Source organism: Protopterus annectens, chromosome 12.part0 (genome assembly GCF_019279795.1).
Source record: "Protopterus annectens isolate FY-2018-M chromosome 12.part0, PAN1.0, whole genome shotgun sequence".
NCBI lineage: Eukaryota > Metazoa > Chordata > Ceratodontiformes > Protopteridae > Protopterus > Protopterus annectens.
Window position 1 is genome coordinate 188,564,352 of NC_056746.1, and position 12,375 is coordinate 188,576,726.

The 12,375-nt window shown below is 39.4% G+C and overlaps 1 protein-coding gene across 1 annotated transcript in view; it reads right to left on the reverse strand.

Moving 5' to 3' along the window:
• Positions 1 to 12,375, reverse strand: part of STUB1 (STIP1 homology and U-box containing protein 1) — a 399,100-nt gene that overhangs the window by 330,534 nt on the left and 56,191 nt on the right. Inside the window, exon 2 of the mRNA XM_044088907.1 lies at positions 4,278 to 4,476. Within this exon, the coding sequence (XP_043944842.1) occupies positions 4,278 to 4,476 (199 nt within the window). The remainder of the gene's footprint in view (positions 1 to 4,277; positions 4,477 to 12,375) is intronic.

Genomic DNA, 12,375 nt, shown 5'->3' on the forward strand with positions numbered 1-12,375 from the left:
GTCCGTCGGTTGAAGGAAGCACAGGCTAGACAAGCTGCTACGTCGTGGTCTGGGCCTAAGCAAGGAAGGCAGTAAGAGTGGAAATCCTTATGAGGTATTTGTTTCCCACAAGTTAAACAATTATTTACTTTTTCTGACATCGGCTGAGGCAAGAAAGAGTCCCCAACGGGGTACTTAGCTTTTTAGAAGTCTTCGGTAGTAGAAATCTCTGGATCTGACCGACCGGCACTTGCGAACAGCTTCTGCTTTGGGCACCGCGCGGCAAGAAAGACTGAGGAAAACGGCGTCGGCTGATGCCTTTATACCCAATCGACAGTAGCAGTGACGTCGGGTGAAGTGCGACATCAGCCGAGGCCAGATCCAGACTTTGGAATCCGGCTGACCGAAGGGCTGCCTGAGGCAGGACAACCCCATTTGTTAGGACTGCAGATGCATCCTTGAAGGACATCCCCAGAGTCATCCTTAACTAGTGGAAGAGACCGAAAGAGATAAAGGAACTGGACTTCCTTAACTAGTGGAAGAGACCGAAAGAGATAAAGGAACTGGACTTATGATGGAGGGAAGAAGATAGTCACACAGAACCTGGCTTCTATGGAACAAGAAGCTTCTGAGTAATAAGAGTTTGAACTAGACGGGGTCCTCCTGCTAAGTCTAAATGCTTTTTACCTTCGGGAGGAGGGCAAGACTGTCTACACACAAAGGCGGGCTTTGGAGAATAATTCCTCTGAAATTTAGGAATAAGGGAAATATGCTGCAATTTATGCAAGACCTTGCCCTTTTCTTACAGGGACTTAAAAACCTCAGCAGCTGCAGAACCAAAGAAATATGTATTATCAAGGGAACATCCATCAATTTAGCCTTAATATGATTAGGCAAAGGCTGGAAGTGAAGCCAAGAGTAACACCTCAACACAGAACCAAAGGCAACAACAGCTCTAGAAAAAGCATCATCTTATCATGTATGTCTTTCAGCTTCAGGGGTTGCCACAGCAGAACTCCGGTCCGCTAATGATTGGCAGTTGAGTTTTACAGTGCCAAGTTGCCAGCATGACACCCAACCTTCAAAGAAGGAACACCCATTCATGCACGCACCTGCCTGCATGTCTTTAGATGTCATTTGACCACAGGGAGGACATACAGACTCCACACAGAAGGCGCTCCAGCCAAGAATCGAATGGGAGAACCTCTTGCTGTGAGGCGACAACGCTAACCGCTGCACCACCACGGCCCTCATCTTATCATAACTACATTTAATAGAATTGTAAGCCACTTGGGAAGAGGAGCACAACAAAGAGAGGGCCAAAACTTTCCCCTCAGACTCAGGAAGGTTAGCTACAACCCTATAGGCCTGAGAAAGAACCGCTAAGAAATACCTGGTCATATGGGTCTGATAGTTAATAGCCCAAAAGGCCACGGTAGCAGCAGTATACACCTTTTTGACCAGCTGTTCCATGGCTCTACTGTCTTTGTCAGAAGGAAGCAATTTAGTACAAGACAAGAGCTTGGAAGGTTGGTCAAAACAGACAGAGGGGTCAGCAGAGGGACATATGTAGATAGATGTACATTCATAGGGCATCATATAAGACTTGTCAGGCTTTTTAGGGGTTGTAGGTCGGAAATCATGAGCCTGAGAAGCTGCTGAAAAAGTGTCTAACAGGGCAGCTAGAACCAGAGGGACAGCAAAGGGCTTAAGGGACTCGATCTGGAGGAGTCCATAATACCTCTTCTGGATGTCAGAAACCTGAGAATAGTCCCATTTAAAGAATTCCATCATACAATAGCATCCCCAAGAGAGTTCCTCAAAGGGAAAATATGGGCCAATGGAATTCTCCTCCTCAGAGCCATAGCTCAGTACAGATGGAATCTAAGAGGAGTACATCAAGGACTCTTCCCCTGAGTCCAAGTCCACATCAGAAGAGTCCTGCTCCCTAGGCCTCAAGTGGAGTACATGACTGGGGGGGGGGGGGGGGCAGGAACAGAAACTTCCTGGGGAGGTTTTAAAGCCATGAGTGCATTAAACAATCACTGTGTAAAATACTGCCATTCACGTTGAGGATCTTTGGAAGCAGGGGAACTGTGTTTAGTTTTAGTTTTCTGCTTCTTTAGTGGGACTCCCATGCTAAACCCTTGCCAACATTCAGAACAGTAGGAGTCTCCTCCTGAACAAGAATCTGCAGAATGCTCCTCAGTCCCTCAGATTTGATCAGCCGACGTTCCCCTTTAACATCCACAAAGGACATATGCAGAGCTTCTGAGGACATGTGAGAAGCTGGATTCCATGCCGGCCTTTGAAGCGGTCGTGGCAGAGGAATCAGATGGAACAACTGGACAATCCTCGAGGCTTTTGCCAGCCTCAAGACAGATGTCCAGGAAGCCGGTACAACAGCCGAATCCAACCAAACATTTTTGGTCTTCTTGGCAGATGGCTGACCCTTGGGATGGGACGATTTTGCCATTGCACCCTATACCAACAACTTAAGACGTTGGTTCTCCAGGTAGAAAGACAAGGAGGAGAGATTATTACAAAGGGTCTTGGTGACAAGTGCTTGACAAATCAAGAAAGATGTGAGAAGCACCCAAGCAAAAAAAAAAAAAAACACTGCTCGTGATGGTCCTTATAGGGAATCTGTCTCCCAGACTGACATTTTCCTTTTCTAGGCAACATGTAAACTTGCAAACCAAAAGAAAAATAAGATAAGAAGAAAACCCCAATGGGGCACTTGTCTGAAAACAGCTTTGTAACCAGCACAATGAAGGAGCATTCAGACAGGCAATCAAAGATGGCATTCAGACTTGCAGCAAAGAAGTTCTGAGGTATGTACATCTTTCTGTCACCTTTATGCCTTATGCCGTGAGTGGGGATCATACATGTGATGTACAACATCTTTAAAATCCTAAGGCTTTGGTATACAGGCTGGATGTTGGGCTACCATTGGCAGAGGATCCTTTTAGTAAAGACTCAAACAGTGATACGGAAGGACATCTAAAGCTATAGCTGTCGGGTCAGATTTGGGAAGAGTGTATAAAAACTTGAAAGACTTAGGAATTTTATACATCCTATCTGCCTTTTCAGTGGCAGCTGGAGAACTATCAGGAAAACTGCAAGCAATAACAAACATATCCTCCAAAGATGACAAAAGGAGGTACGAGTGAAGTTTCTGGAAATTCCTTCTATAAGAGCTCATAATATTTCTTGAGGGACTGAGAAACCTCAGTATTCTCTTCTCTCACTGAAAACACTGGCACATTCTAACAGTCTCAAAGAAAGAGAAACCCCCAAAGGGAGAATCAGAAACTGAGCTACACCCTGAATCGGAATCAGAAATATGAACAAAAACAATCCTTCCCTGCATCTTACGGTTCAGATTCAGAATCATGAATTTCTTCAGGAAGAGAGGAAAGAAAAAAAGCTTCCCATACAACTTCTACCTTCTTGCAAATTGGGGAGGGGAAAATCTGAGGAGCTGGGACTTGGGTCCATCACCCTACACGAAAAAAAGTGACTGATATGCAAGTAGTGGAGCCTTATTACTATCACACTCTTCCCTGCTGACTATAAAGGCAAAGTCTGAGGTAAATATTTTTTAGTAGAAACCATGAAAACACTAGCCCTAAACCGCAGCAACAATTTTTTACAGGACAGATACTTTTTCTCATGAAAAATGGTAAGAATGGAAGGAGGTACTTATCTAGACAGACACTGGGAAAGGGTAGCAAACTGGTGAAACCCTTGAAGCCACAGCACAGAGCGCGAGTTAGTTGCATTTCTGCAGCAAGAAAGAGAGGCTGCAGCCATAAATACCATCTTTATTCAACGCTCCTTAAGCTATGCACAAGTTAAGGCATATTGAAGGTGTACTAAAGCTTTGGAAACTGGTCAGTCATACAAACCTTGACATACGTCCTATACAGCTTAGGCTACTGCAACGGTGATCCAACCTTTAACTTTGTGGTTATTTTACTTTTTCCTACACTAGACAGTTGGGTGCCAATACAAAACCACCACCATTACAGCACATATAATGAATTCTAAAAAAAAGTGTGGCACAGCAAAACTTATGAGTGCACAAATACATACTCAATATCAAAACATGAAGCAGTACAAAATAATCAGGATGGTGAAGTGTTCTGAAGTGTTAGGCAGCTACAACTTTCATACATAGATGGTAACTACATTTTAGGATCAACACTTACCAAGCAGAACCTCCACCTTATGCAACTGCACAATAGGCTTATCATTGTTTTCTAGCAAGGAAAAAACTTGGAATTATCACTTACCTCTCTGCAGGTTGGCTATGGCTTCGTCATAATTCTCCATTTCCAGCTGGCACTGGCCCAAGAAGAAATGTGCTTTCACAGACTGAGAATCTAATTCAAGGGCAAGTTTACAATCTGCCAGCGCCTTATCAATCTGCTGCATTTTCAGGTGACAAAGGGCTCTGTTCGTGTAATATACTGCAACAGATGGATTGCGGTTCTGTACAGAAGATAAAAATGGACACAATCAAAACAGCAACTGTTACACATTCATGACCTTATACACATAGCCATTGTGAAAGATAAAAAGTTGTACTGGACAAAAGGTAAAAAAATATCCAGTTCTGCATTTATGCAGGTGCCAATACAGCATGTCATGTTACAAAAAACAGCAGTGGACCATCACAAACCCAAGAATATCTAAAATTACAGAATGAATGAATCCTAAGGAGGGTACAAGGAAAGCTAACAGGACCAATTTAGTTAAGACTTCTATGATGACTACACACTGATCAATAGCTGAATTTCAGCTCTCCCACTATAAAGAGAGTGCAAATTGTCATTTTTGGGTAAAATTCAGTTACTAGCCAAGTACACTGCCTGGATGTCAGCAAAGAAGTAATTTAGGGCACCTGAAAGTAAATCAACCAGAAAAAAAGAGGGGAAAACACTGGCTGGGAAGAATCCTGCAGCTGCTCAGCAAAAATCATTTCAGACTTCAGCTTTGGTACACAAGATGGTTTCCACTAATTTAGAGGAAAAATAAATGTACTGAGATATGATAAAAAATAAACGAAACACTGAAGGAATATGTCAACTCAAATAACAAAAGGCTGGGAAAAAATACAAGAAGCTTTAAGTACTTATTCAGATGAACTGATAAAAACTGCAAAAATCAGAGGTTGAAATGTAAAAAAAAAAAAAGTCTAGGTATGAGACTTCTCAAGAAGGGAAGTTTCAAAAAATGGTAAAGACAGAGCAGACAAAAAAACTGACTTATCTGCTGTACCACAGAAATTGGAAGGAACAGACTGTATTAATTTATGAAAGCACAAAACTAAACTGGTATTCCACAGCAGGATTTCTTCATGGGAGCAGCACATTGAATATTTGCTTCAAAGCTGGCCATGAGAAAGCAGCCAAGACCTATTTTTAGTAAAGATGCAATCATACCAGCAGAAAGAGTTGATCCTGACAAAACTGTGGCAGGGGAAAAAAGTATTAAAAATTGAAGACAACACTGTGTTGTGGAAAATGATTATTCAACATACACCAAGCAGACGAGAAGCAAATTTGTCCAAGCAATCAGGGAATGTTGAGAGGTGGGTGTGACATTCAAACGGCTGAATCTAGTTGTGTTCCGAATATTTTTCCTGGAGGATCAAAGATATGTTTGGTCATAGAACAGGCTAAGGAGGAAATAAAATAGTTATTCAACAAAAAGCAAACCAGCAAAGAGAAGGGGACTCTGCTTCTCATTCATCTGACAAGAAAGATCATAGAGAGGCTTTGCCAGTGAAAACATTTCCAATGATTCAAAGGAAAATGCTTGAGACACAAAAAAGGACACGAGTTGACTATAAGAATTATGAGTATCTTGGACTTGAACCAGAATCTGGGGATGGGAGATGGAGATGAACATGAAGAGCAGCAACACTGAAACACAGCTGAAACTACTGAAAAAAATGGGAGAATATAAAGCATGAATTACATTTGTGAAATATGGCTTTGCAAGAAAATGTGGCTCAGAAAGACTGGACTTTTGCTGACTTTGTTAAACTTGTGGGTTGACTATAAAGAACATGTCCCATCTTTTTGTCATTAATGTTTATAAGGGCACTAAAATAAACAATTTTTGTTATTGTTAGAATTTGTATGTAACATTACGTGACAAACTGTATGTCAAACAGTAAAGCGGTTCTGTATAGTGTGTGATGACATTGCCCTGGCCCAGCAATCAAGGAGCCTCAATCCTCACCACTACCACCAGGGAGGTAGTCTCCTAGAAGAGAGGAAAGGATAACTAATACACACAGTAAAGTACAATTTCTCTTAAGTGCACAGAGAGATCACAGTCAGTCTGGGGCTAGTTGCTCCTTTGCTCACCAGGTCCCCAATAAGACTCCCCACTGGCACAGCTATAGAGTCCAGGTCTCAGCCTAGCTGAGCAAAGCTAGAACCTCCAGTACCCTCTCTGTCCAACCAGTGCTTCGTGTCCCTGCCAAGTAGCTGACACAACACACACACACACACTTTGAGGTAAGTATTTATACAACTTCACAGACACTCCTGGGAAAGGCTGACACAGATTCTCCAGCTGTGCCTCTTTACCCAGACTATACAGTAGTAATTACTGCTACCACCCAGCTAATAATATCAGCTACTAAAAGGCCTTAAAAGGGTGTTCAATTATTACTGTGCAATATTATTATCCAATGGTAATGTGACTATTCAGTTTAGGCTTATTGGAAGGGCTTGGACAATAAACTCTATAAATATATAATGTACTCTAAAGCATAAGTTATCTCTACATAAACCAGCTACAGGTGGGTTTTAAAAATATTCAATAATAAATAATTAAAACACAAGACAAAACTACTACACCACAGAGATATCCAAGAGTTCAGAGATCACACAGAAACTTAAAATAATACAGTAGGACAGGTCTGATTTCAAAGAAAAATACATAATTAATCTTTACTAGCTTTAACTATTCCTACAAGAAATCACAATGCTAAAACTTGCATGTGAGCATAGGCAGAGTGCCGAGTTAGATATCCAAGAACAAAATGTTTCCTAGTCTCTTGTGAGAAATAGTATTTAAACATTACTAACAAACATGTATCTTAAGGCCCTCCCAAATAACATCATTTTTGACACTTAGGTTTTCCCAGTATTCATACTGCATCATCTTAACACCTGGTCTGAGTTCTCAGGCCACAAACTGCATTATTTAGCAATCTAACACCTGCTCAGAAACTTACAACAATACAAGACATTTCACATGTATAGTCCAACAGAAACCAGAGCAGTAAAGCACCATCCACATGTAAATTCTGGTCATAAACTTTAGCCTTAAAACAATGGACATGAAACCTTCATCCAGATGCACTGGAGCCGAATTCTAACATGAAAGTGTCACAACATGCTTCACTGGGCCAGTAGAGTGCAATGTTGTCACATATTTTGCAGTTCCACATTTCACCGTATTCTTTTACACTCAAGAAACATGCCTGTATTTTACAATTATTTACAAATGCCAGAATTATATATCAAATTCATTTGACTAGGCTGGTAGCCTTCGCCCATCTCTCCCCAATTGTCACATAGTGTTTATCAGGGGTATTTTAAATAGGGGGTCTTTTCAGTGACTGTTATATGCATTATATTAATGTAAACAAGTATCCCCTTGTTCCTATCAAGATGGTTAAATTTCATTTTTAAAGATGTAAATACTTTTTGTGTGTTTGTTGTGAATTAACAGGGCAATGGTGCATTCTGAAAATTTAGTTTTTGTTTGAGGGTTTTCATTAAAACAAAAAGTCTAACAAAATAGGACACTAGTTCAAATGCAGATGACAAGAAACAAACAACTATAAAGTCCAGCCTGCCAAACATTACTGTGTCCAAGTAAGACAAAAACTGGAAATAAATGCATTAACAACACCGATGTATATTAGGTGGGAAAAGCCTTTCACCATAATGGATACATTATCCAAGTTATCTTGGACTGTAAATGGCCTTACAGGTATAAAAAAAAGGAAAGAGTACTGCATTATATTAAGAAATGCAAAGTGCATATAGCAATGCTGCAGGAGCCATTCTGAAAGAAATGAGCATGAGAATTTGACAAAGAAATGATTTCATGATGGATGTTCAGCAGAATATCAGGTACAAAGGAAAAGGGGAGGAATAATACTGACTGCTAGAGAGTCACCAATAGCAGCAGAAGAGGGAAAAAAGACAATGGTAGATTTGTGGTAGTAAGAGTCTATTGGCAAGAGAGAAGGATTGTGTTAGCATGTATTTATATTCCACCAAAAACTGCTATTAAGGAACTTTAAGAACATTTGGGGGGAAATAATCAGCCTTCATCATGTGCCATTTCGTAAAGGTGGGGACTGGAACTTGGTTTGCCATAGCAAGGATGTATTATTTATTTTTATTCTATTTTCAGTATGATTACAGGGGAAGTCCACTGGGCCAAGAAGTACCCATTTTCAGTGGAGGCCCGGGGAGAAAAGCTCCAGAGGCAGTACAATCAAGGTTACATACAGTGATAGATGATAATACAAAGTCAAAACAGTTAAGAAATGTTAGATGCAGTAGTAGGCAGTACAATCAGGTTACATAATACACAATGTCCAAAGTAGTCAATAAGCTCTGACGTGCAGAGTCTACAAAAAATAAAATATTTTTTTTTTTTTTATTATTACATATGTACAGTATTTACATACTTACAGTCAACTGAATGTCAGCTAAAACCATATAGGAGGAACATAGAAATGAATTGAGAGAGTAGATAGTAGATTGGTGCTAGAGTACTGAGGTCAAGGTGGAGAAAGTTCCTAGGATTTATGTAGGGTGAAAGCAAGGACATTTCCATTTGGAGGGTAAGTGTAAGAAAAGATGAGTTTTGAAAGATTCCGAGTTAGGTAAGGTCCTAAGTGAAGGAAGGAGGGAGGGAGTTCCATTTCCTACCAAGAGAGAAGGAGACTAGGAGCTGGCCAGCAGGATGCTTAGGTTTGTGAATGGAGATAAGGTTTTGGTGTTCAGATCTCAGAGATCGGTTTGGGATGTAAGGGGGAAGGATGTTAGCTAAGGCTGGGCATTTATCTGGGTAAAATATTAATTTGTGAGCGGTAGTTAGTTGGAGATAGTCAAGGTGGTTAGGGAGTTCTAACCAGTTTAGAGATTGTAGATTATTAGTGAGACCTAGAAATGAAGCTATAGCAAAAATGCTAGGTTTCTAAAGAAATTTATGAAAACATTTTATATGGAAGACAAATTCAGTATTAGGAATTCTAAAAGAATTTACACATTATTTCCCAAGGTACAATGGGCTACACTGGATACAAATTATATTTCACAGGAGCCTATTTCAGATAATGCACTGATAAAAAATAAGATAAAAAATGCAGAGTAATGAAGGGAAAATGAGACTCTGACACCTTCCCACCTAACTGTTAAAAAGAAAGAAATTTAAGGAATAGGTAGTGAAAATTATTTGAAAGATAGAAACTTCTTCAAAAGTGATAACCAGTGAATGAGATGAAATGAAAATGGGAGTTTACAAACAAGGTAGAAATAAAAGAGAAAGACATGGTTAAAATAGGAATTATTTAGAGGGGCTGACAAAAGTTTTAGGTTAAAGTATTACAGAATAAGGATAATTGCACAGAACAAGAAGAGGCACAACTGCAAAGTGCTTAAGAGAAAATAAGAGTATTTTGGCTTATACACATTAGTTTAGAAAGAATGATGTTAAACAATTATTTTTTTTGAACAGAGCACAAAAAAAACCTTCCAGCACAACGATTTGGGTAAAGAAAAGTACAAAGGAATTGTCACCAAACTTAGGTAGCCAATAACAAGATAACTAACCAGAGATCATGCAGAGGTACTAGAGCCATTTCAGAAATTTTATGAAAATTTGTCTAAAGAAGAGAAATGCAGAAATCAACTGCTCAAAAAGGAAATATTTTAGAAGACTCAATTATGTTAAGATTAGAGGTAGATGAAGATCAACAACTAATTGCTAAGATAGGAGGAAATGAGAAAAAATGGTGACATGCAATCAATCTGCAGAAAAGTCTATGAAGTCTGGAAGAAAAAAGTGCTAAAGATCTGGAAGATTATAACAGTATTTTGAAAGGAGGAGAATCTCCAATATCTTGGAAGAAAGCTGTGGTAGCTATATTACCCAAAGATGGTAAAGGCCAATCCAGATTCAGATTCATATACACTCATTTCAATTTTAAACCAATATTATCAAGTGTTTATATCTCTATACTAGCTAAAAGAATGGCAAAGGTGTTGCCAAAACTGATAGATCTGGAACAATGCGGTTTTGTGGAGGGGAGGCAAACATTTGACTAAATTAAAAGAACAATTATGATACAGAGGGAAGCAGAATGTAAGAAAATACCACTGTTGTTGGTGGGACAATGCAGAGAAAGCATTCAACACAGTAAGCTGGGATTTTATAAGTAGGGCTATGGAAGTATTTGCATTCCCTAATACAATAATATGGTTCATTAGGAATAATAAAAGGAGGACAGGAGGCAAGACAAGTGGACGGTTTACTCTCCGACAAGCTGTTCAGGATTTGGGATCTTTCGTGGACAGAAACCCAACTTTCAGACATTGTGTCTACTGTCATAAGCTACCCCTTTTATACTGCATAGCTTATAAACAAAGGAATTATGTCTAGATCTAGGGAAATCATGGCCTCCCTTTACTCTTCCTTCATTAAGCCAGTCGTGGAGTATAATGCCCCTTTGGCATGCAACTGTCCAGATACAGCCAACAAATTGAAGGTCCACAGAGATACCTTTCTAAAAGGATACAATGCCTAAACAACATGACCTATAGGGGACTGACTCAGTAGCCTGCAGACTGCCAAGAAGTGACATTTGTTTGGCATACAGGGCATCCTCTAGTCCAATACCGATGGATTTACTGCATATCAGCAAGTCAGAAGGCATCGGAAATAATCTTAACCTCTTCTACATCAACAGAATGGCTTGAAAGGACAAGTTTATCTCACAGAGAATACTGCTGCTTTCGAACAGACTCCACATCCATATAAAACAAAGCTCACTCATGTCCATATTCAAGCACAACTTGGATTTACAGATGGGAAACAGAAAATTTACCTCTGGACTGCCTCTTGTATTACTAATGGACAGAGCGAGCTCCTAAATGCTTTATCCAATGCGGTTCTCACTAGGGGTAATATATGCCAATTTAACATCAAACAGGATAGTTAATTCAAGAACCAAATGGGAAATTTGCTAGGCTTAAAAATGTTCAGCAAGGGTAGCTAGCCTATTACTTGCCTATGAATCTATGAACACAGGAAGTAGGCAGAGTGCATCCCTTCCTCTTTGTTATTTGCTTTATATTTAACGTAAATGGCAAAGAAAACAAGGAACTCAGAAATTTACGGAAATAATTGCTATGGTAATCAAAAAAAGGCTAGCTTTATTTGCAGATAACATTATTTCATACATGATAAACCCAGAAAAGGACATCTCATTGTTGTGGAAAATTTTGAGATAGTTTCAAGTCTTTTCGGGAGATGATATTAATGATAATAAAACAAAGGTAAAGTAGTAAATTATGGAGCCACACACAAACTGGTTCAGCAAATAACCAAACTTATGGGAACATGATAAGATCAAGTATGGATTGAAAGACTTCTGTTATGGCAGCATAAGGATATGTGGAAAGAGACAAAACAAAAAATAACACATACTGAGAAACTGTAAGTTATTGTATATGGATATGAATAGTAAGACACAAGCAGTGAAAATGTTTTTAGTCCCTTTAGTTTTATATATGGGTCAGGCATTTTTTTTTATCATTCAGAGAAGAAGTTGTGGACAATAATTAATAAAGAGTTGAAGGAATTTATCTGAGGAGGAGGAGAAGGCACGAGTTAACTAGGATAAGTTGATCCTTCCAATAAAACAAGGTGGTTTAGGATTACCCAATTTGAAAGGATATTTTAGAGCTACACAGTTAAGGCTCTGAATTATAACCTCCTGCTTGTGTAAAATATATAAGTAGAAAGGGATGATTATGAAGATGAGTGGAGCTTAAGATATACGGACAGGGTGGGATTTTGGATGCCGATCTTTAAGAAGAACAACACCCATACACAATATTATATTCATGAAGTATTCTAAGAACTAAGCCAACAAAAGAATGGAAAAAGGAGATTTTTCCTATTGGGATGACTGCACGTAGGGGTGCAGAAAAAAGGGAAGAGGAGGGTAGAACTTAAAATGGAGAAAACTGGCAAAGAATCCACTGAACTGGGAGTAAATAACTAGAGAAAACAAGATAATAGAATGAGAGGAGGTCAAAAGACGTTTGGACTGCAGGCCAAAGA